The sequence below is a fragment of the Artibeus jamaicensis genome, unplaced genomic scaffold (genome assembly GCF_021234435.1).
Source record: "Artibeus jamaicensis isolate MK-2021 breed Jamaican fruit bat unplaced genomic scaffold, CSHL_Jam_final scaffold_3272, whole genome shotgun sequence".
In the NCBI taxonomy this organism is placed as follows: Eukaryota; Metazoa; Chordata; class Mammalia; order Chiroptera; family Phyllostomidae; genus Artibeus; species Artibeus jamaicensis.
In genome coordinates, this window is record NW_026522039.1 from 63,804 (window position 1) to 86,857 (window position 23,054).

At 51.9% G+C, this 23,054-nt stretch overlaps 2 protein-coding genes across 10 annotated transcripts in view; one reads left to right on the plus strand and one right to left on the minus strand.

The window, feature by feature from the left end:
• Positions 1-438: 438 nt before the first annotated feature.
• On the minus strand, positions 439-5,811 carry JMJD4 (jumonji domain containing 4). Of its 6 annotated transcripts, none has more exons than XM_037148551.2 (6): positions 5,275-5,811; positions 4,862-5,027; positions 3,352-3,477; positions 2,739-3,006; positions 2,038-2,184; positions 439-1,719 (listed from the first exon to the last, which is right to left on the minus strand). In XM_037148551.2, the coding sequence occupies exons 1-6, from the start codon at positions 5,537-5,539 to the stop codon at positions 1,420-1,422; spliced, it is 1,272 nt and encodes a 423-aa protein (XP_037004446.2). In that variant the 5' UTR covers positions 5,540-5,811; the 3' UTR covers positions 439-1,419. The 6 variants fall into 6 exon arrangements, with proteins under 6 accessions (XP_037004446.2, XP_037004447.2, XP_037004449.2 ...); XM_037148552.2 differs by having other exon boundaries at positions 2,739-2,970; positions 5,275-5,620; XM_037148554.2 differs by having other exon boundaries at positions 2,038-2,112; positions 5,275-5,620.
• Positions 5,812-5,990: 179 nt separating this feature from the next.
• Positions 5,991-23,054, plus strand: part of SNAP47 (synaptosome associated protein 47) — a 67,279-nt gene continuing 50,215 nt past the window's right edge. For 3 of the 4 annotated variants that reach the window (XR_008390062.1, XR_008390063.1, XM_037148556.2), the window contains exons 1-2: positions 5,993-6,200; positions 16,746-17,289. Coding sequence is in view for 2 of the 4 variants with exons in the window: in XM_037148556.2 (XP_037004451.2) it covers positions 16,790-17,289 (500 nt within the window). In the remaining 2 variants the exon portion in view is untranslated. Of the gene's footprint in view, positions 6,201-16,745; positions 17,290-23,054 lie in introns of all 4 variants that reach the window. The other variant, XM_037148557.2, reaches the window with a different exon arrangement.

A 23,054-nucleotide genomic window follows, 5' to 3' on the forward strand; every position in this document is an offset into this window, starting at 1 on the left:
ACATTGGTCAAGTTTATGTGCCCAAGTTTATGGCAAGGCCACAGTGCCACTTGGTCAAATGCCAGTGTGGTTATTGCTGTCAAGAGTTTTTAGATTGAGACACATTTAACTCAGCAAACTGAGCAAATAAAGCAGATAACTTGCCATAACCCTACAGATGGGCCTTGTCGGATCAGTTGAGGGCTTAAAAACAAGGACCAAGATTTACAAAGCAATACTGCTTCAGACTGCAACACAGAACCCCTGCCTAAGTCCAGCTTTTGGACTCACAATTTCAACTCTCCTCTTGCACTCCAGACTTCCCTGTACTCACTCGCCTGCCCCATCTCTCTCCATACATCAGGCTGGTTGCAGAACACTATGCTGTGACTGAGTGACACACAGAAGTGCAAGGAGTCGAACTGGCACGGTACAGATAGGCGTGCAGAGCTTAAAATGTAAACAGTGCATAATGCTTTATTTGCTTGGTACAGGTGTGCAAGAACTGGGAGCTGGGTGGGAAGAATGAGTATGCAGAGTGGTTGTTGAATTGGTTTGCAAAGTGACTCTGGATGGCAGATAGTTGTGTGACAAGTAGGTGGATGATGCAGGACAAGTGTGTAAGAGGCCTGTCTCCAGCTGGCCTGCAGGTGGACACTAACCAGAGCCCTCTGCCTGCTGGTTGGGAGCAGAGTGGTGGCCCTGGAGGGAGACAATACATGAGTGCTATGACCTGTCTGCAGGGCCCAGAGTGTTTCTTGGTACAGTGCCTGCTGCCTGGGGGCCTAGCCCAGAGCACTGACCAATGAAATCTCTGGTTCAGGACCTTGCCAGGGGAGCCAGAGGCCAGTAGAGGAAAGGAAGTCGCTAAATAGTGGTTCAAATGTGGGAGAGACAGACCCTGCAGCATGGGGGTGCCTGGGGCCCAGTGTCTCTCCCACACCCCAAGGGGCTTGCTCCAGAGGGAGAAGTGTGGGCCTATGAGTGAGGCGCTAATGTGGAGGGGGCCTGAGCTGTTGTGGGTGGGAGGCCCGTGGCCTGGGGCTGGCATTTGCTGAGGGAAGGTGGAGACAGGAGAAAACCAAGCCCCACATGACTCAGACTCCTGAGTCCCCACCATACTTCCTCCCAGCTTTGCCACAGGTCCAATTCACCAGCAACTAACTCTCCACCCACCCCTTCACCAGATCCAAGTCCCCAGTCCTGCTGGGCCCTCTGAACAAGCACAGAGGTGCTGCAATGACAGGACAGTGCCAGACCTTAAGAGCAGGAACATCTGGGAAACCAAGACAACCAGGCAGCAAGGAGACAGCATTCCCCAGGCCACATGGGAGGATACAGCTTTATTTCTGGAAGGGACCCTAGAGCAGTGCAACAGCTTTCCATGGTAGTGCCTGCAGGGTCCTGTCAGGATGTGTCCTGTCACCCTCACAGCACACACTAAAGAGATTCCATGGCAGCCATGGTCTCCTCTAGCTGCTGCAGGAGATCCTCTGGCTGCGGAGTGAGCATGCTGGTGTCCACTCTCTGGAAGTCGGGGTTGACCACCACAGACGCCAGCACCTCAGCAATCCGGCTGATGTCAAAAATGATCTGCTGGGGGTCCAGTCTGGAGCCCTCACGATATTCCACTTCACCAGGGCCTATCTCCTTTGCTAGGAGGAGCCTCCTTTTGGCAATGACCTTGAGGAAGTGGTAAAATTCTTCAAAATTGATCCCAGAGCAGGACCTCATGATGACCTAGGCCAGAGAGGAGTGACCAGTGAGCTAATGCTCACCTGCATCTTTGGCAAGTTTCTGCTGACTGTGGACAGAGCCCCAGCTGCAAAGGACCAAAAGCCATGGACCTGTCTTTGAGGGTGGAGACAGTTACCTGGGGGCCAGTCAGTGATTCCTGGCAACCACTGTGACCTGCCTCAGCTCTAGACTGACCCTATTACAGGTAGGCCAGGCATCCACCCCTCCCCGCCATTGCAGCCCTACCCCAGGTGAGCTCCCCACCCCCTCTGTGATGGCCCTGGTCTCTGTCCCCACTGCTATCTAGGCCAGACGCTGCACCTGGCAGTGATGGTGCCAGTCAGGCATGGTGTCCTTCCACTCGCTGACCTCCTGTTGCACAGCACGGAGCTCCTGCTGCAGGAAATGCCACATGTTGGCCAGGTTACAGCCATTGACCCAGTTATGGTTGATGGAGATAGTGTCCTCCTGGAAAAGGTAGGTTGCAGGCTGTCTCCTTCCCCATCCTGAGGTCCTCTCATTCCTACTCAGCTGGGAATGCCTGCTCCCACCAGCCTCCCAGTGGGTGCTAGCAGGGAAGAGGGAACTGAGCCAGGGATCATCTGAGTCCACATCTAACCCAGAGTGGGGCTCCACAGGGGCCCTGGACAACCCTAAGGCCCCTGTGGAGGGGGACTAGGAAGGTAATGTGGGAAGGAGAAAATGGGGGCTGGAAACCCTTAGCATGCTATATGGAGTTGACATGCTAACACATGGGACCAACCTCACCATGGCCTGCCTTGTCACACACCCAGGGTCTCCCAAAGGGACAACTTGCCCACTGTGGAGTCGGGAGGGGTAGGCACAGCCCTCTCTCTTCAGGAAGCATCCAGAAAGGTACCAAGGGCGGGTACAGAATATCAGGTACCATTGATGGGCAGTGTCAAGAGGGAGTCAAGGTCAGTCTGCTGAGCCTCATGGTGTGTCTCCCTGCTTGCCTGTGCCAGCTCTTAGGCATGTGGGGCAAGGTGAGCCCACCCTACCATGTTGTGAACTTGGTGGTGCCACCCGCTGGGCACGAACACCATCTCGCCTGCCTCCTGCGTGACCTCCAGCGGGGGGCTGCAGTGGTTGAGCCCCCGGTGTCGACAGCTCTCCAGGAACGCAGGGGCAGTCACATCGTAGGGCAAGCCACCATGGCAGTCCCGTAGGGCTTCTTCTTGCCCTGGTGGGAAGAGGTACCACTTTTTCCTCCCGCAGATATTGACAGACCAGCTGAAGGAGCGGAAAATGTCAGCATGGAATGGCGACCTGCAAAGAGTCCCTGTTGGTGCCCTGTGGCTAGGGTGTGGGCTGTGGTTTTTCCAAATAGACTGGCCATGGCCCGGGGCCTGAGATCCCCAGCTCTTACACCTGTCTGTGAGCCACAGGGGTGAGCCAGACCTCCCCACCCGAGCACACCCAGCAGGAGGGACACAGACTCTGGGCAGAGCCACAAGGTAAAGAGCGCAAGTGGGTTTGGAAACGCCAGGCCTGGCAGCTGCCTCCACAGCCTAACCAAGGGAACTCTCAGAGTCTCTAAGAGAGCCGACATGGTTCAGCACAGCAACCAGGGACAAGGTGCAAGGCAGTGGGTGGGAGTGGAGAGACAGTTACCAGGTGCCAGTGGGCCCCATGTAGATGAAACGGTAGTCGTCCACATCCAGGGTGTCCCAGTACTCGTTGAGCCAGTCAGAGGAGAAGTACACAGGCAGGGTGAATATGCCTTCGGCAGAGGAGTCCCTTCAGAGAGCAAGCAGCATGAGGATGCTGTCACCTCTACATACCCAAGCCCAGCATGGTCCCTGATGTGAGGGACCCTGGGCTGCCAGGCCGAGTGGGGCCACCTCCAATGACCCAGCCCTAAGTCTGATCACTGATGACCACAGCTCCCAGTGACCCCAGGTGAGCTTACTCAAATAACTGAACCAGAGTGGTACGCAGATGAGATGGTTGTGGGTACTGTGACAGTGCCCAGATGACCCAGGCAGGTAGCAACCCAGGTGCTTTGGGCCCCCGAGCACCAGTCCCACAGTTTCAGACTCTGGCTGAGTTGGGGTCTAAATGCGTCACATGAATCAGACCAGCTTTCTGAAATTGTGGGCCTCTTCAGCATTTTCACTCACACTAGTGACCTGGTGGGTGAGACCCACCAGCACTAGTCACAGGAGCCTTAGTTCTAGTTTCACTATACCTTTTTAAGCCTTGTTTTCCACATCAGCAAAAACAAAACTTCGATTTGTGCACTCATTCATCCTATGTTAATTGGGCAACTAGCTGCCAGCTGGGGGGAAGTCTGACTATGATTGTTTCTGCTGGTGAAGTGCATGCCCTTGGGTGGCAAACACCAGGGGGCCACTTCAGGGAGTAGGCATGGCACTAAGAGTGAGATGTTTTCAGAGCAGCATTGTTTGAGCTCTCCAGATGGAAGTGTACAGGAGGGAGCAGACAAAGAAATTCCTCTTTAAAAACTGATGTTGCTCCGCAGTAAGGGAGGCCTTAAGCAGGAGGGACACAGTCTTGCTGGAAAGCCTAGCAGTGGGGTGCGGGAATTAAGGCAGGCAGCCGTCCAGGACACTGGCAGCACAACAGGATGGACCTGGAGAAGCAGGGTTGGAAAGGGAAGTTGGGCCCTGATTGGTGTGGCTCAGTGGGTGGGGCGTTGCCCTGCAGACTGAAGAAAGGTTAAGTGAGAGTTCAATTCCTGGTCAGGGGACAAGCCTGGGTGGCAGGTTCGGTCCTGTGGGGATGTGTACAAAAAGCGACCAACTGATGTTTCTCTCCCTCTCTAAAATCAATAAGCATGTCCTCAAGTGAAGATAAAAAAGGGAGGCTGGTTTCAGGGGACACCTGAGGAGGAACAAGGGCTGGGTGCTGCCAATTAGATGGGCAAATGGGACAAAGATGTGTTAACCAGAGCCCACCTGCACATCCACCAGTCGTCCCACGTTCCCCAGGCAGCCTATTGCATGCATACCGCAAGTCGGCCACACTGTTCTGCAGAGAGCTGTATATCTTATACAGATTTAAATTTCTAACTGGGAAAAAGACAGAATCCCCCATGTGCGGCCAGGGCTCACTCAGGTCTGCAACAATCAGTGCAGTGGCCAGTGCACCATGCCTTTACCTGCACAGGTGCCAGTCTTTGAGGTAGAGACAGCCCCGTGGAGAGGAGTAGTGCCCCTTGATGAACTCTTTCCAGTAGCTGATGTAATCTCTGAGGGGCATGTGTTCTTTAGGGTTCGAGTTGTATTCCTGGACCCCGCAATTTGCAACAGGTACAACTACATCTCCTGAAAGGGGAGGGTCAGATACAGGTTTTTCTGAGTCCTCCAGCTTGTCCATTTTCTCTGACCCTGTCCACCCTCCAACTCATTGCTAAACCATCTCGCATCAATTCTTCTGAGAACCCACTCATGCCCTGCCTTCCCCCCAAACACTCAGTGGTGTCCTTTGCAGAATGACCTAAGGGAGCTTGGCCAGATAAGACTCAGAGGACCCTGCTCTAGTCCAGTGCTGGCGCTCGCCCTCAGTCCTTACCATAATTTTGAAGCAGATAATCGAAGTCAGGTTTCCCACTGGGTGTCACCCAGTGCCTCCTGCTGCCCCAGCCCTCGGTGAAGGCACTGGAGAAAATACACGGCAAGTTGGGGAGCAGGTAACCCTTGAAGAAGTCCGCGTAGGAAAAGGAGTCTGGATTCTCAATAAAGTCCACACGGTCCGGGGTAGGGCAGACCCTGCTGGGGAGACGCCCTCGGAGGCGTCGGAAGTGACACTCTGCGAACAAACGCGTTTCCCGGTCCATGTCGGGCCAGGCTCGGAGTCCACAGGGTGCTGCACTGCCAGGGGCAGAGGGGAGGCTCGGGAAGGGACAAACAGTTGTGTCGTGGGATGAAGAAGCTTCGAGCAGGTCGGGAGGGGAGGACGGGGCGCCTGCAGAGAGCGGAGACACTGCCAGGGTAGAAGAAGCTTTCGAGGACTGTGTGCAGGCGCCGCCGCTGGGCGAAAGGCGGAAGCCGGCACTCGGCCCCCGGACTCCCACTGTGTTGCATTTTAACCTAGGAAATGAAAAGGAAGCATTTCCTAAAAGTACTTCCGGCGCAGACGCCGAGTGCACTGGTGGCTCACGGCTTCCAAGCCGGCTGGAACAAAACAACGAGATACACACACCACCGCGTTATAGGTCAGACGCTGCTGAGCGGAACCAAGAAGCCGCGGGCAGGGTTCCTGCAGGAATGCGTACCAAGGTGCACCGGGCCTTGAGCGCATGCGCACAATGCGCGGCGGCGGGTGCAGACGCTAGGAGCGGACTTAAGAACTGCCGGCTGGCATCGGTGATTGTGAGCGCCCGCCCCAGGTCTCCTCGTCTTAGACCCTCAAGACTCAGCAATGCGTTGTTTGTAGTCTGCGTCTGGGCCTGTGCTGCGCCGAGGACCCTTTCTTTTATCAGTGCCCAAGGGGCTGGGGTAAGTGGTATATTGTGGGCCGGGCTGAGAAAGGTGCAGAAGGGCCAAAGGTGGTGTACTAGGGGGTGGTGAAGGACTAAGGGAATGATGGGGGACTTAGAGTGGATGGTGGGGGCCTCAGGGAATGATGGGGACATGGAGGGGAATAGGAGAGCCTAGGGATTTTGTGGGAATCTGGAGGAGATAATGGGGCCTATGGTGATGGTGGAAACCTGGAGGAAATAATGGGGGGGGGGGCTTCGGGAATAATGGGGACCTGGAGGGGATGATGGGAGTTTGGGGGATAGTGGGGACCCAGAAAGCATGGTCGTGACCTGGAGGGCATATGGGGGCCTAGGGGGTGGCGGAGACCTGAAGGATAGTTCGGCGGGGCGGGGGGATGATCTGGAGATAATGAGGACCTGGAGGAGATGATGGGTGCCCTGGGAAATATTAGGTACCTGGGGGTGGAGGAATAGGAGGACCTGAAATGAGGGTGTGAGGATCCAGAGCCCTAAAATGTAAACCACAGGCCTGAAATGGGAACACATGAGTGGGGATGTGGTTGGGATGACATGTCACAGCCTTGGCATATTGGAGAAGTCAAGGTCCTACTCTCACAGACCTACCCACACCAGCATGGGAAGAAAGAAATCAGACTTATTCGTGTGTGAACTTGGCAGATGTATGTGGAGTGTCAGCAAGAGGGGACATAGTCACACAGAACTTGACATTTCCCACACAGTGAAGCAGAGGAAGAAGCAATAGGGCCTCTCTCATCTCCTCTTCTGGAACGGAAAATAGACGCACTGTGCAGTCTGCACCTGGGGAGAGACTCTTGACTCCCTGGAGCTTTGTGTTTGCGGTTCAGTCAGGACAGGTTCCCTGGAAGGAGAACAGGGAGCACCAGACGCAGAGAAAGGCAGGGAAGGGACTACTAGAAGGAAAGTGAGTTTGGGGAAATCTGAGGCCCAGGTTGAGGGGATCTGAGGTGGGAACGAAGAACACTGGCCAGATGGGATTGAGGGTGGGAGTTGTCTGTGGCAGGTGGAACAATGGGACGTGGTGTGTGATTTGTGCCCCATGCCCCTTCTTTGCCTGTGTGGTTAAGGTGTGGTATTCCTCAGTGGGCCAGTGTAGGACAGGCAGTGCAAACACACAGTGAAGGCAAAATGCAGAAAAAGAGTCACCAGTAATCCTATACAGAGACGAGTATGTTTTCCTTTCTGAGGTAGAATGTGTTCATTCATTTATGCATTCATTCGTGTTCCTTCCCTCCCACCCTCGCTCCCTGTACACTCACATAGCTGTGGAGAGTGCAGGTCATGGGGGGCAGCGGGGAAAGTTTGGGAAGCAAAGTGTCATAAGTACATAAGGATTTGGGAAGTGTGGGTCTAAGTTTGCCCTGTTGGAGAAATGTGAAATTCAGGTGGGTTGCTGGGCAGGGACCCAGCTCCTGAATGAAGGCATGTGGTTGAGAGTGAATTTCCTAAGAAAGGGCAGGCTCCCAAGGCTGTTACTCAGGGTAGGATGTAGGGTCTCCTTTCTGTAGCACTGGCTGGTCCAGGCATTTGTGTTGTGCTTTCCCTAGTCCACACGGTGGCCTTCTGACATCAGCACTGTCACCTCCACTGTACACCTGCAGCTCTGACAGCATCAGCAGGAGCAGATCTGTGTCTTTTCAAGGCCACTAGAAGGCAGCCTTAGCATCACCTGGAACTGGTGAGAAAAGTACATGCCTGGCCCCACCCAGACCCACTGTGGTCACATCCTGGGGGCGGGCACTTCCCAGTGACACACCCCTCTAACTGCCAGAGAAAAAACAGCAGAAGAGAGTAAAAAGTAAACACTTTGTAGGAAATGCAGTGGAAATTACATAAAATCCTGGTTGTCTGCTCTGAGGAGCTAGAAAGATGGGGGCACACCCTGTGAATACATAATGTTGTTTCACTAAAACATCCCCAGTAGCACTTGGAACCTCCCAGGTTGAAAGTGGGCGCCTCAGAGGAGCAGAAGGTGAAGGTAATGGAAAAGGCTGGCCATGGCCACTGCAGACACTGCTCCCACTGTTCCAACTCTGAGCCTTCTTGTGATCAGGAGTTATTGGAAGGTGTGTAAAATGTTGCTGGTTCTGTTTCGCTGGAAATTAACTAAAAATAGGTGTTTACTTGATGATGAGTCTCACTGCAGGCACAGGTCTGATGCAAGGGCTGAGAGAGATCTGTTTTACTAATTGCCGTGTGTCATGAGTGTGGCCCAGGGCCTGGGTGCATCACTGGTGATGAGCCCCAGATGCCCTTGGGGGCCTTAGGGTTCTTAGGGTTCACGCAGGTCTGTAAGTCTTTCACTGGCAGATGTGGGTTCTAGATAACAGCAGGCGAGGACCAAGTAAGGACTCCAGAACTCAGCATCAGTTGGACTTGGGTCAGCACATGAAAGGGAGATAGTGGTCAACAGTGGACAGGCAATGCTTCCTCGTGGCATGACTCAGATCACTCAGCAGGCATTTCCTGGACACCTGAATGTACCAGCAGGGTGCACGAGGCACCCTCTGCGTGGTTGCCTCTCCATTGTGTAGAACCAGTTGGTCCTCATGTGGGCATACTCACAGGCCCCTTGGAGTTGTGACTACTGTGGATGGTGAGGGCTCCGTTCCCAGGGCGGGGTGTGGATTTGTCCCTGGGGCAGAGGTTACTCAGAGTCTTGGGGCAGCAGGTGGGGCCCTGGGGAACAGAGTGGAGCATAGGTGGGAGGGGCTGGGTGGTGAAGCTGCAGCTCAGCAGAGCCTGTGGGGCTGCAGAGGGGAGTGGACTCGCCTCAAAGCACACGGGGAAAGCTTTTGGCAGAAGAGCAGCCTTTTTCTTTGATTTTCTGTATCTGATTTATTTCACTTAACATAATGCTCTGTTTTTGTCACAAATAGCAGAATTTCCTCCTTTTTTATGACTGTATTAGCATTCTGAATATATGTCTAGAAGTAAGATAGTTAGGACTGTGTGTCACATTTCCTGATCCTATGTTATGACTGTCACATTAGTTGCTGGATGGAGAATGGATGGTAGGTGTAGAGTGAGGCAGGGGGAGGACATTGAGGGGTTATCTGGAAGACTGGTGACAGCCTTGCCTGGTGGTGTGGCCATGGGGTTGAGGCAGAGGGCAGATGCAGGCACAGCTGCCATCTGCAGACTTGCCGATGGATTGTTGAGAGGGAGGAGGAAGGGGGATCCAGGAGATCCCCTCCCCTGTGGTGCCATCATGGGGTGGCAGGAGGAGAGGTGGAGATGCCTGTTTGGTGGTAGAGAGGAGATGCCCAGGCTACTCTGATGCCCAGGCTACTCAGGTGAGCAAGCCTGGGCTAGAGGTCAAGCTGGGGAGGCAGCAGCTCAGAGGGGACTTTCACTGCCATGGAGCTGTGTTGACTCACTGAGCAGGAGTGTGGCATTGATGAAGAGGGCCAGGCTGTGTCCTGATCATCCCAGCGTTCAGCAGTCGGGGGAAGAAGAGCTAGCAGAGGAGACGGGAACACACACCTGGAGAAGTGGGGCAGCAGCCCAGGGAGCCAGGATGTGGTGTCTCTGGAGGAGCAGCTGTGGGTGTTGTAGACCAGTGTGGGTGTTGGGTTTGACCCCTGGAGGCCTGTGTGGAGCTGTGCCAGGGGATGATGGGGACAGGAGCCTGTGTGGGGGCAGGATGAGCAAAGGGGGCTGCAAGTGTCTGTTGGAAGGGCAGCAGCTGGTCAGGGCTGTAGAGAGGTGGGGGAGGTGTGTGTGCATGGGTGACAGGTACAGCTCCTAGAGAAGGTGTGTAACCTGTGGAGAAGATGGAGGGCAGGATGGTGACGGCCTGTGACCACGTCTACTGCTGCTTTTTCATAAGTGAGGTTCATTGGAGCTGCTGCACTCTTCATTCTGTGTGGTCTCTGCTGCTTCCGCTGTCCAGCGTCCCAGACGAGCATGGTACTGGAGACCACAGGCCCAAAAGCTTAAGCTGGGTGCTGTCTGGCCCTTAGCAGGACTGCGAGCCCCTGGGACCCTGGGGAGGGAGAAGTTGATGTTGCTGGAGAGGGACAGGGCTGGAGCCAGGAGCACAGGTGCCTGGCCTTTGAGGAAGCAGAACACTCCTCCCTATGGGCTGGACTGGAGGCCTGGGGAAGACAGGCACCCAGAGAGATGGGAGCCTGTAGGTGGAGTCCACTTGGTGCTCTGCTGCAGTCTGTTGGGAAAGCTGCCATGGAAACTGAGGTAGGAAAAGTTGTGGCCACAGGATTCTCCTGTTGCTTTTCCCTGGTGTTTGTCAAACCTGAGTACTCATCTTTCTTATGGCTAGTATGATACTGAGAAGTATTTGGCTTCTCCTGTTCCTGCCCTTCACTCCCTTCCCTCCCCTCTTCCCTCCCTTTTTGAATTTTATAATATGTCAGAGCTGGTGTTGTCCTCAGATCTTTCATCTCGGAAGGGAAGTAACTTTTCTCTGGTTATAGTTTGTGATGGGGCTGAGGTTGGAAGTACAATATGCCTCCTCAGATGCTGCAGGCCAGTGTCAGTAATTCTGGGACATGTGTGCAGAGTCTCCCTCAGCGCTCGGGCCTGAGAGCTCAGGTCAGGCGATTGTTCACATCAGTTCAGTTTCCTTGCTAACCCCGTTCTCAAAGTACAGGGTGGTGGCATACAAGATATGCCTCTCCCAGCCTTCTCCAGGGGCTGGACATGGTTTACGGCCACTGTGGGTAGCAGGTGGGGAGAGGTTCCTGTCAACAGGGGGACCAGGGTCTAGCCCTGGTCAGGGCTACCAGGGCTGTGAGCCCACTGCTTGCCCCTAATGCTTATCTTAGGCATGGAAATACTGGAAACCATGGTGACAGCGATGTCGTTAGTCATCTCCTAATTCTGAAAGTAGAGCCCTTTTGCATTTTTCACAGTCTGGCAGGTTGTTTGTGTGGTTGGTGTGTTAGTGATGACAAGCTGGGGCCTGCGGCCCCTGCTCCCTGGGCTGTAAGAGGCCAGTCCCATGCAGCCTGCTGTGCGTTTTGTTTGCATGTGTCTCAGAGTGCCCAGTTGAGTGCCCCTCTTGTAAAGGATGCAGTCAAGAGGGGGGGCTCCAAACAGGGATTTGAGGTGGGGTCCAGAACTCCACCTCAAGGTGGACACCTCAAGGTGTCCAGGAAATATTAGAAAGATATATAAGATATCCTCACTTCTTCCCCCCAAAGGTGTGAGTTGGGGGAAGGGACACATGGAACAGGAACATGCAGGGCTGTTTTGTACAGCAACAGCTTTGCAGCTAACCTCTGGCATGGTCATTTAACATATCTATAACCTTTAACTGGTTGCATAGGTATGTTAAATAGCTGTGGCCATGCTCTGAGCCAGGGGGATGGAAGTGACTTCCACCCAAGATGTAACTGGGAGGCAACTCCTCCTGGTGAGAGCTTGGAGATGACTGGCTCCACACCGTGGGGCCACGTCTGCCCAGACCCACTATGGCAGCCCAGTAAAGCTGGAAGGATATGAGTGCTGGCAAGTGTGGCCAATTGTGGGAGGAGTCCAAAATGGGGCTGTAGAGGAGGATCGGTGGGGTGGATTTAAACCCACACATGGCAGCTATCGAGGGGAGAACCACACGGCTTTGGCCAGAGCTGCATCCCTGTGAGGAAGAATCACCATGCAGCTTTACCAGAGAAGCGCCACTCAGCTTTGACAGAGTGGCGACCCTTCCGCCCTGCAGCTTTGCCAAGGAAAACCATGCGACTTTGGCAGAGTGGAGACCTCCCTGCAGCCTGGGTAAAGAGAGGACCACGCGGCTGCCTTGAGCCTGAATCATGGACTACTTCTTTTCCTGAGATACGGTACCCCAGATAGGGGCAGAGGGAGAAGGAAGAACTGTGTGTGTGTGTGTGTGTTTGTGTGTCAGTGGGTATCCTAAAGGACTAAGTCTGTATAGCTTTAAATAAATATCTCCTTTTCTTTTCACAAATCTGTGGCGTTGAGAGATGTCTTTTGTCTGGTGGACAATGCGAACCTAGTGGGGGGTGCTTTTGGTAATAGTATATTATAACCCCCCTTGGTCCTGTTCTGTAACACTCTCACAAGCAAGGACGCAGGTGCCTTACGGTTCCCTCTGCCCTGTGTGCGCTGTCAGCACAAGGAAAGGCAGGCCCAGCTCCTCTGCCCCCTTTGGTGAGCTTCCACGAAGCCCAGCATGTGCCTCAAGAACGTGATACTGTCCTCTGTTCAGAGGTCAGGGGTCAGAGAGATGAGGACCTCCTCACTGGCTTCTCAGTGACACAGCACATGGACTCCCTGGCTCCTTCACAGAGTCTCCTGAGGCGAGAGTGAGGCTGTTGTTGGCCACATCTTTAGTGTTGAGACTTCTCTCGGTCTAGCACTAATTGTGTCCTGGCCAAGAAAACAGGTTCTTGGGTTCCTGTCTCTGACAGGAACGCCCAAGAGATTCTTGGGCGAATCTCCGACCCTCTCAGCCTCAGGTCCTCCTCCTCTGTGGCCTGGGGTGCTGATGCCCATCGGTGCACGGGAAGGTGGCCCTGGGCCTGGGCTTCCTGCCCCAGTCCTACCACATTCTCCAGGTAGAAGGCTTGCCTTCCTTGTAGTCTTCATCCACAAAGACAACTATGTATTATCTTTGCTCTTCAGTGGAAGTATGTGCAGTCTTACTGGTGCTTATTAGTAAGTGTTCTGTCTCCTCACCTGTATACTCTTCTGGTGTCTGAACTGTATGGGTAGCTCCTTAAATATCTAGATCTGAGGCTGCTACCTTCTTAGAATTGATGCTCATGCACAACACTCAATGATGTTAGTATTCTTGAAAGAGTATTGGCCATGGTGTCAGTGGACTTCGAGAGCTGCTGCCAGAACATGCTTGTATGTTCATCCATGAAATGTGAGTTGGACAGATGGTCTCTGTGGCCCTGCCAACCCTGATATTTTTGTATTTATTACGTCTGAGTCCCATTTCGTACCTGCTTTTGCGATGATGATGAATGCAAATGAATGCTGATGGATGCAGCAGATCCTTTTTAAGCTCATCCCAATCTCAGGCATTTGTAATGAGCCCAGCCATATTGCTGTGGGGGACTGCGAATAGGAGCTGGGAGCATGTGATGTGTCCAGGGGGGTGGTCCTGCCCTGCTGTTGTGTTGAGAAGTTCCAGAGCGCATTGGTGATGTACTTGAGTCAGATTAATATAGAAGTTAAATTTATTTGTCTTGTGGTAGAATCAAGTGGTTTTGCTCTACCCTGACATCTTAATTTTGTGTTCACTAGTACATTCTTCCATCTTCTCCTCTTCTACATTGTCGTGTGTGTGTGTGTGTGTGTGTGTGTGTGTGTGTGTGGCCAGGTGCTGTCTGTAGCCAGCTCAGATCACACGATAAAAACTAATGAGGCCAGACAGTAGATTCTTGGTGAGGTGGTATGCTAGCAGTCATCTGAGAAATAACGAAAAGGGTCAAGAGGAAGCTGTGAATTCTTCCCACTTCCAAGGGATGAGCAGTGTTAGTTCCAGACACTTTGCAGTATTAATAGGATCATGATGTCCCAGGGAACATGTAGAAGCCAGGTGCTCTTCTTAGTGCCTTTGATACAGCAGTTCAGTTAAGCCTTACCATGCGGTGTGGACTAGGGACAGCTTTATCTCCATTTACAGATCAGGAAAGGGAGGCAGAGTGGCTAGGTAACTGGGTGCGGTCACATGCAAGTGAATGGCATGTTGTCAGTGTGACAGCCATGTTGGGGTGTATGGTCTCCTGTCTCCTTGGGCACATTTCTGACCCTGTCAACCTCTGGTCTTTCTCCTCTGTGGTCCAGCTGTGTTTCTGCTTAGCGTAGTGATTTCAGGTATTTGTGACATGGTAGCATCTGGTATACCTTTCATATGTACGTTTATTAGTAATTTTAATACAGCTTGTATTGTTACACCTTTTATTGAAGTAGTAACACAAAGAAATGAACAAATCGTAAGAATAGAAAATGCTTAAATCAGGGTACCACCGAATGAGCACACCCCAGCCGAGGAAAGGTGCATCAGCAGCCACAGGGGCTCCTGTTGGCCCCTCCCTGCCACCCAGTTGTAAGCACTCTGACTTCCTGTTTCTGAGCTTTTCATATACTTATTTTTTAAACGAATTAAAATTGGGGGAGGCTTTTGATTTTCTTTAGGGTATTATGAATTGATAGAGTGGGTTTCTGAGTTTACTTCCCAAATATTAGTTTTAGTAGAGGTTCTGATGTGAAGAACCAACTTCCCAAGCAGAATGACCTCTGGTGCACATCACAGTCAGGAACCATGCAGGGGGAGAGGCTGGCAGGCCAGCAGTGAGTGAAACCTGCCGCAGTGTGGAGTTTGTGGCTGCGGCAGCAGACGGAGGCCCTGGTCAGAGGGAAAGGGCCTGTTGCGCAAGGCACAGCAGGCTTCATGGGGGCTGCTGTTCCTCACCCAAGGTTCGTAAGGCCCGGTGCATGCTGCACACAGTGTGGGTTTTTGTCACAGCAAGTGCCCTCTAATTTTATAAGGGGGCTGCTAACAAACCTGCCTAACTCTTGTCTCCAAGAGGACAGTACCCTGTTATCCAGGTCGACCAGAAGGGAGACATCACCTACAGCTACGAGAAAGACAGTTACGGTCTGGGACAGACACTGATAGCGGATGTGGGGAAGTGCCTCCCGATAACACCCACCGCTTGTTTCGTTATCACCTTGGCCTTGGTGAACGTCCCCATTTCACTCCATCAGCCCCTCTGATGGATTTGACTGGGGCTAGATCTGCACAATTTGTCTGATAGTGGAACGGCTGCCATCAGCAGGACTCCAAACAGCAGGAGCCCAGCCTGTGGCACTGACCTCAGCCGGGCCGAGGGTCCCTGCAAGACAAATGCTATATACCAGAGGTGTCAAACTAATTTTTACTGGGGTCACATCAGCCTCATGGTTACCTTGAAAGGGCCTGGTGTAACTACTCCTTAACAGTTAAGTGAGAGCTCAGTGCTGCCACAGGGTAGAAACAAGGTGCCAGGCCGGATAAAACAAGGTGGAGGGCCGGATTTGGCCCACGGGCCTTGTGTTTGCCACCTGTGCTATCAACCATCAGTGTTTGTTCCATTCATTCAGTCACAAAGTGTCCCCCACGTTAGAATTATGAACAAAATACTTGTCCTCTGAGAGCATACAGGCAAATTAGCAAGTGGTTATCCCACCACATGTAGGTGCAGTGAATGTGCCTGGTCTGCATAACCTCACAGTGGGCGGGCGGGCAGGTGGCGTGGAGAGGTGAGAACCGGGTGGCCAGGCTCTCCCTTTCTGGAGAGGCTGCAGTGGCAGCGTTCGGTGCTCTGGGTGACAAATGCCAAAGGCAGGAGACAGCCCTACAGGCTTTGGGCTTTTGTTTGTGTTAATCCCTTTTGCATTTGATGATACGTTGTCTTTTCCCAAATCACTGTTTCTGTGTAGTTAGGAATCAGTTTGATGCAAGTTCTCTAGTTGCAGGGTCCACCTTTTTTTCAGGCCTTGTGCTACTTGATATGGAGCCTGCACAGCAATTGCATGAGGAGTCCAGGTCTTTGGAGGGTGGCTTGGGGAGGAAATTCATTGCTTCCCCCTGGGTTCTAAGCTACAGAGTCCTAGGACTCTGTCAGAGTCATTTGTCTTGTCCCTGCAGCCTGTGTGGTGGCGTGGTGGCAGAAACCTGCTGACCAAATGCAAAGAATCTGTGTGGCTACTAGCCAGACTGTGAAAGCCTACACTTTTCATTATTTTAAGAGATAGTGTTAGTCATTCTAATTTTTGTAAATGAAGCTTCATCATGGTCAAAGAGTATGTGTGAGAGAGCATGAGAGAAGTAGAGGATGTGTGGTTTTGCAGGGGACGGCTGCTTGGAAGAGCCTGGCCAGGCCTGCCTGTGAGCCCCGTTGGCGTTGTGGCTGAGCGGTTTGACTGTGCATGAGGTCCTCCTCCTGCTGCAGCCATGCAGTCGTCATCTGTCCGGGAGGTGGGGCTGCCTGCTCTGTAAGGGTTATATAAACTCTGATGGAGTTTATATAACTCCATCATTGAGTGGAACTCGATAAGTTTGTAGGACTATTTTTTCTGTGAAATTACGTGTATAAACATTTCAGAAGGAGACTCTTTGTCCATTTGGAGACTTGTGAAGAATATATAGGGATCGGGCCATCACAGCTGAAATGGTGTTCATGTGAAGGGTCCTATGGTGGTGGCTTTCCGCAGTTTTCTTCCTTCAGTCATGTCCAGCTGTAGACCCTGGTCCCAGAAAAGGTGCTCTGGCAGGCATGGAGCCCAGGGCCTTGTGGCTTTGGGAAGAGCTTGAGTCTAAGATGTGGCCATCCTCTGTCTGCTAAGTAGGACAAAGACTTTGTCCTCCCTGTCCCATATGGGGTGAGCACTCTTGCCAGGTGGGGACCTGCCTTGTGTCGGTGTCTTGGGTCTGCTCTGAACCAAGACCTTGACACCCTCACTGGCCGTGTCCTAGTGTCTCTGGGCCAAGTGTGACGACACATTTCAGCCTCACACAGCTGCTGATTTGTCCCTTCTCTTTCAGAGTGGAGTGGCCTTGGCCGTGGTGCAGGCTGAGCCCAGAACCAGATGAACAGAGACATCTACGTCCACACCTGGCCATGCTCCTACTATTTAGAACTTGAGAAGCGATGGGTTCCTGGAAAACTCTTGTTAACTTCATGCTCAGTAAGATTTATGACTGATAAAACTGGAGGCTTCCTTGTCGACTTTCCCCTTGCCAACATAGTTGAGATCAAGAAAGAGGCTTCTCATTTTATCTTTGGTGCTGTCACCATCCTGGAAAAGGACCATGTCAAGCACTGGTTCGGCTCCTTGCAGCCTAGTCGGAATGTTGTTTTCCATGTCATTGAGCATTTCTGGAGAGAGGTGCTGCTGTCTCAGCCAGGAGCTGCTGGGGGGGCATCCTCCTCCCCTGTGACCAAGGGGAAGCAGTTGACTGGTCTCATGGCCTGTTCCCAGAAGCGTCTGGAAGATGCAGCCAGGGTCCTACACTTCCAAGGTGAGCAGCTGGACAGCATAGCGAGCGGCCTGGACAGAATGGCTTCTGATCTGGACGTGGCTGACAGGTGAGGCAAGTGCTGCAGTCCTGTGCTGCTCTTGGTAGTGGGGGGTCTTCCCTACCCTGTGTGAACGTGGCTCACACCTGCTGTGGGCAGGTGTGCTGGGCTGGCTGCGCTGGGTGTGCAGGGGGAAAGGACCAGCGTTGACTACAAGCACAGCATTGCCAGGTCCGTGTGAGTTCAGTGAGGGTCCCCTCTTTAATCCCTAGACTAGCCAGGAACAAGTTGTTGGCTTCGCCGTGCTGATGGCGAGACTGAAGCCGAGAGGCCAGGGAATTTGTTTAAGGTCACACACGCTAAGTTTGTTTAGCACAGTTTATTTGTTTGCATAGCTGTGGAGTGGCCAGATTTGAACTGATGCATTTTGGCTCCAGAAGCTGCCACCTGAGCTGTTGGACCAGCCACTCTCAAACCATGGTCTTGGGACCCTTCTACTCTCAAAAACTGAGGCACCTGAAGAGCTTTTGTCTCTCTGGGTTATGTTATATTTACCATGTACTTTTAAAGCTAAAAATTACAAAGTTATTAATTCACTTAAAGAATACAATAATAAACTCATGACCTAGTAATGTAAATAAATTTTTTAACAATAACCTTATAAAGCAAAACCCACTCAATGAAGAGTGGCTGTTTGAGATTTTGCACCTCTGTAAAGTGAGGCCTACGGGAGTCATGGGGTTCCCAAGCCTGCTTTTGCAGTGAGTGCTATGCTGTCCAGTCCTGATGGAACAAGAGCAGCAAAGATGGAGAGTGTCACGGTGCCATGAGGAAGTGATGCTGACCACACTTTGACAAGCGCTGGTCTGACTCTGAGACACGCAAAGTTCTCCAGGGGTCTTAGAGTCTAGTAGAAATAGCCTCTCTTCGCATGTCGGGGGGGAGCACAGCTGGGAGTTCAGGGTGGGAGGCAGCCTCTGGGTTATGGGCCCGGAGCACAGCCTGACGCCTTGGATAAGGGCTGCGTGGGTGGTGTAGGTGAGTCCTTGCCCCTGAAGGACCCCGCCTGCACTCAGCACCTGCAGCTGATTCCCCGAGTACCTGCCTGTGAAGGGCCAGCTACAGGGACAGAGCCCTAGATCCAACCCTTAAGAGGTGCTTGTGGGGAGGAGATGAAGGGCACTAGATCTTTGTCGGTTTTGCCTCGGTATCCCGCAGGATACCATGTGTTAGGTGTATTAAATGTGCAGAGTAGCGTGACAGGAAAACTGGAAAGGGTGACAGTGGGAAACCTGAGCAGCACCGACATGTGCAGGCCAGTTTCTTCTGCAGAGCGAGCAGCTGGCGCTCCTGGAGGGATGTGCTCCTCAGGTCCAGGGCCTACAGCAAGCCTTCTCGCTTCTCCCTCACATCTGGGGGTGTTTCTGCTATTATTTGTTTGATAATTTTTTCCATTCAGTTTTTAAAATGTACTCCTTTTGCTTATCTGACTTCATGGACTGATCTAACAGTGTTCTCATTTTTCTGTTTCCTTGTTCTTTTGTTTTACTTTATATTTCTTGTATTTTATCTTCTTACCCTTCTATTTGCTGTCAAAATTTTAATTTCCAAGAGTTATTTTGTGGTCTCTAGATGTTCTCGTTGTTGTTTCATGGGCTTTCTGTGCTGTCTCAGGGACTTAACAGGTGGTTTTGTGCAGGAGGGGCCTGGGCCTGCCACCTGGTTCAGAAGGAAATTTTTCTCCTCCTCTGAAGGCTGCCTCCAGACATGCTGGCCAGTCCAGTGGGCTCCTTCCGGTCCCTCTGCTTCTGAACAGGGCCCAGGGGTGCAGGCTGGGTCAGTGTGTGGGGGTGCCTCTCACCTGCTCTTCTGTTTTCAGTCCTAACTCTGCCTCTGTCTTCAGAGATTCCTGGCACCACCTGTTTTTCCAGTTAGGGTACTGCCATGCAACCTAGGTCATTTTTCAGCTTCTCCTTTGTCCGGTGGGAATTAGGCTCTTCCACAGGATCAGGAGAAAAGCATTCCAAGGACCCATGCATGGGAGATTGTGGAGTGGCATGGTTTATTCATCTGGAAATAGACATAGAAGCTGCCACCTGGGTTACCAGTGTCCCATTTCTGTCCATCCCGTCATGGAAAATGTCCAGTTGTGTCCTCAGCAAGGCCACGACAAAAGCCAGTATCCACAGTTTCTGCTTCATGTTTAAGCTCAGTTCCTTGGAACCCACAGTGGCTGCTAAGTGGTCTTAGTCCCCACCCAGGTGGCTGAGCTTGTTCCCAGCTGCTCTGGTGGCAGAGTCCATGTGGCTGCTAAGGCCACATGGCTGTAGAGAGAGAATGTGCAAGTGCATAGGATGTTCTCACCCAGCATGTTCCAGGTGAGTGAGAAAGAGAGCTCAGTCCTTTTGGAGGCCACACCATCAGCTGTGGGCCTGATAGCTGCTAGACCCACAAATGGGCAAGTGCATCACGGGTGGGGGTGGTGGGGAGGGGGGAAGAGAGAACAGCAAGGATGAGTTTCTTTATTCCCCTGGGATTATATGTGCTTGGGTTTGGGTGGGGGCAAGATCCCTTTTTCAGAAGAACCAATCAACTTCCTGGGCTTCTGTGGGCATTGGATGGGTCCATCCCTTAGCCAGTCCATTGTTCCCCAGGCTGGACTGACAGGCCTCTTTGGTCTAGCACCGCCCCCCCCAAACAATGGAATACTAGAGTGGGGAAGGGAGAATGTTGATCCCCTGGGTGGAACACTGTGCTATAATCTCCTGGGGTGTGAAGCTACAGCTTCCTGGCTAGTAAGCAGGTTTATGCCTCCAGTTTATTAAGCCAAATGTCTACTTCCCTTTGCTCTCTTTCCTTGATCAATGTCTAGTTAAATACTATGGTAACACTCCCATTGCTGCCTTACAGTTGACTTTCTTGGATTTGCTACATCTGTTTTTGAGTCTTTAAAATTATGTTACTGATGTCTCTTCTTTGCCCTCCGGGAACATGAATGTTTTCAGTTTGCCATCTGTGATATTATTGTGATTTATAGTTAAGAAATTTATATTTGGTCTTCATTCTAGGTTTCTGGCACAGAGCTCACAAAACCTTTGGAATCTCTGATGACAAAAGTGTCATGTGAATGAGGTGATTTTGTTCCACCTTTAAGGATGGGGCTGGTCTCCAGGGAAACCAACCCTGAGATTAGAGAGTTGGAAGTTTCAGACCCTTGGGGAAAAGGAGAGGGGCTGGAAATTGAATCTGTTCCCAGTGGCCAGTGATTTAATCAATGGTTCATGTGTAACGAAGCCTCAGTAAACACCCAGAAGCACAGGTTTTAGAGAACTTCCAGGATGGTGTGTGTACACGAGGAGATAAAGGGAGTGGTGGGCTCAGAGAGCAAGGAAGCCCCCAGCCCCTTCCCCATACCCGGGCCCTGCACACCTCTTCCATCAGGCCATTCCTGAATCTTATTCTTTTATAATGAACCAAAAAGTAAATGTTTGCATTCTATGAGCTGCTTCAGCAAATTAATGGAACCCGAGGATGGGGTTGTAGAAACCTGATTTGTAACCAGTCAGCAGCATTGATGACAAGCCTGGTTTTGCCATTATCATCTTAAGGAAATGGAGTCACTCTTGTGGGACTGAGACCTTGACCTGTGGGGTCTGACCCTGTCTCCAGGGAGGCAGTGTCACAACTGAGCTGGGTGTTTGGTGGTAGGGAAAAACCATACCTCAGAATTGGTGGTTAGAGAATGAGCACATCTTTAACCAGTCCTCTCTGACCCATTTTTCATGAAGGCATATCCTTGAGTTTCTTCTTTTTAGCATGCCAAGATAAAGTGTTTGTTACCAGAGAAGATGGGTCCTTCCACCGTGTCACAGGCAATGAATTTTAGGGACATACATGCAGGAGAATTTTAAGTGCTAGTGGCAAGATTTATTAGGGCAAAAACAAAGGAAGACTTAGGATAGAAGAGGCAGGATCACAGCAACAGGAATGAGCCTGGACTGAGCTGCCTAGATTCAGGAAAGTAAGTTACAGAGGCAAAAAGGGGAGTCCTGAAAGCCCACTCCTTCCTTGGTCATAAGTCTTGTGGAGGCCCTTAGAGTTTAGGAGAAAAGAAAGCAAAAGTCTGAACCGAGGAAGGGTGGGCAGGGCACAGATTCCTCTGAGAAGGCTGCCGCGTGGGATGAGGCGCTTCCCTGGCGGGTCCAGCTGCAGAAGTTGGTTGACGTTGTACTCTTCCGAGGTACACCACCCAGTGTCTCATCCACAGCCTGGTGGTTTAGCTCTGTCTTGCCACAGGAGAAATCCAGCTTCTGGGGCCGTAGGCCTGTACCCGTGCCTCCTGGGACCAGGAGGGCTAGGGCCCGGAGCTGTGGTGCCATCCCCCTGGCACCCAAGGCTCCAGTAGTCCAGCTCAGTACAGTCTCTACTCCCAGCTGCTATATGGACTGTGCAGCTACCACAAGGCAAATGGGGCCTTTGTCAGACTTCCCTGTATTTCCTTGGGCTTGGGAGAGAACAGGCTTTCTTTTAAAGTGCCCCATCTCTTCCCTAATTTTTCCCAGGCTCGCGTCCTAATCCTGTTTGATCTTTTCCCCAGATTTCTCCAGGTTTGTCTACCCTTTATGGCCACCATCTTGGCTTCTATTGTGCAGTCCTCAGTAGAAAGATCTGAGGAGGAGGAGAAATATCACTCCTCCTCTGAGAAGAAGCACCATCTATTTCGGAGCTACTACTTCCTACTTACTGTCTGATTCCATTTGTTCCCTTTCTTTGTTAGTAACTAATACCTGCTTGTAACATTTTTATCTAAAATTCTGTTTTAGCTCTCACCGGTGTGGCTCAGTGGGTTGAATGCTGGCCTGCTGATTCAGTTTCCGAGTCAGGGCACATGCCTAGGTTGCTGGCCAGGTTCCCAGTAGGGGGCATGCGAGAGACCATGACACACTGATATTTCTTTCCCTCCCTCCCTCTCTCTAAAAATAAGTAAATAAAATCTAAAAAGAAATAAGATAATATTCCATTTTAAATTTCTATCATTTTTTTTCTTTTTGGAAAATAGTTCTGAGATCTGTTCTTTCTAACTGCTGTCGTTTTTGGGAGGGCACCCAAAGCAGGTGCAGATGGGTGGAACGTTGTCTCTTCCAACACTGTCTTGCGTGTTGGCAGCTCCTGCCACAGGGCTTGAAATCTGAAGTAGGTTGGTGCACACATCTGCATTCACGTGGGTTTGCTGGGCTAAGGTCAGATCTTGTTACTGAGTCAGAGGCAGTTCTGACAGACAGTGTCACCGGGGACCTGGCCCGTGCCAGGCACTGTTCTGGGAGACGGCAGAGCTCTTGGCAGACCACAGGTTCCCTGCTCGACCTGTCAGAGTTCTCCGGAGAAGCAGAACCAACAGGGAGACTTGCTGTAAGGAACTGGCTTACAGCAAGGGGCTGGCAAGTCCGACACCTGCAGGGCAGGCCAGCAGGCTAGAGGCTTAGGGACGGCCAGCATTGCAGCTCCAGTCTGAGACGTGTGCTGCAGCGTTCCTTCTCGCTTAGGGTGGGGGGAGGGCTTCAGCGGCTTGGATGAGGGACATCTGCTTTCCTAAAGTCCACTGATTGTTAATCCCACCTGGAAACCTTCACGAAAAATCCAGAATCCTCTTTGGACAAATATCTGGACCCTGTGGCACATGCTGAAGATGCATCATCACACCTGCCCTTCATAACTGTATGTGCTCATGAACTGGGGTCTGTTTACTACCCTCCAGCTGTTGGCATTCCAGAGCCTTCGACATGTCCTTTTCACAGTGCTTCTTTCTGGACTCCAGGCCCCACAGCCCCCTTTGA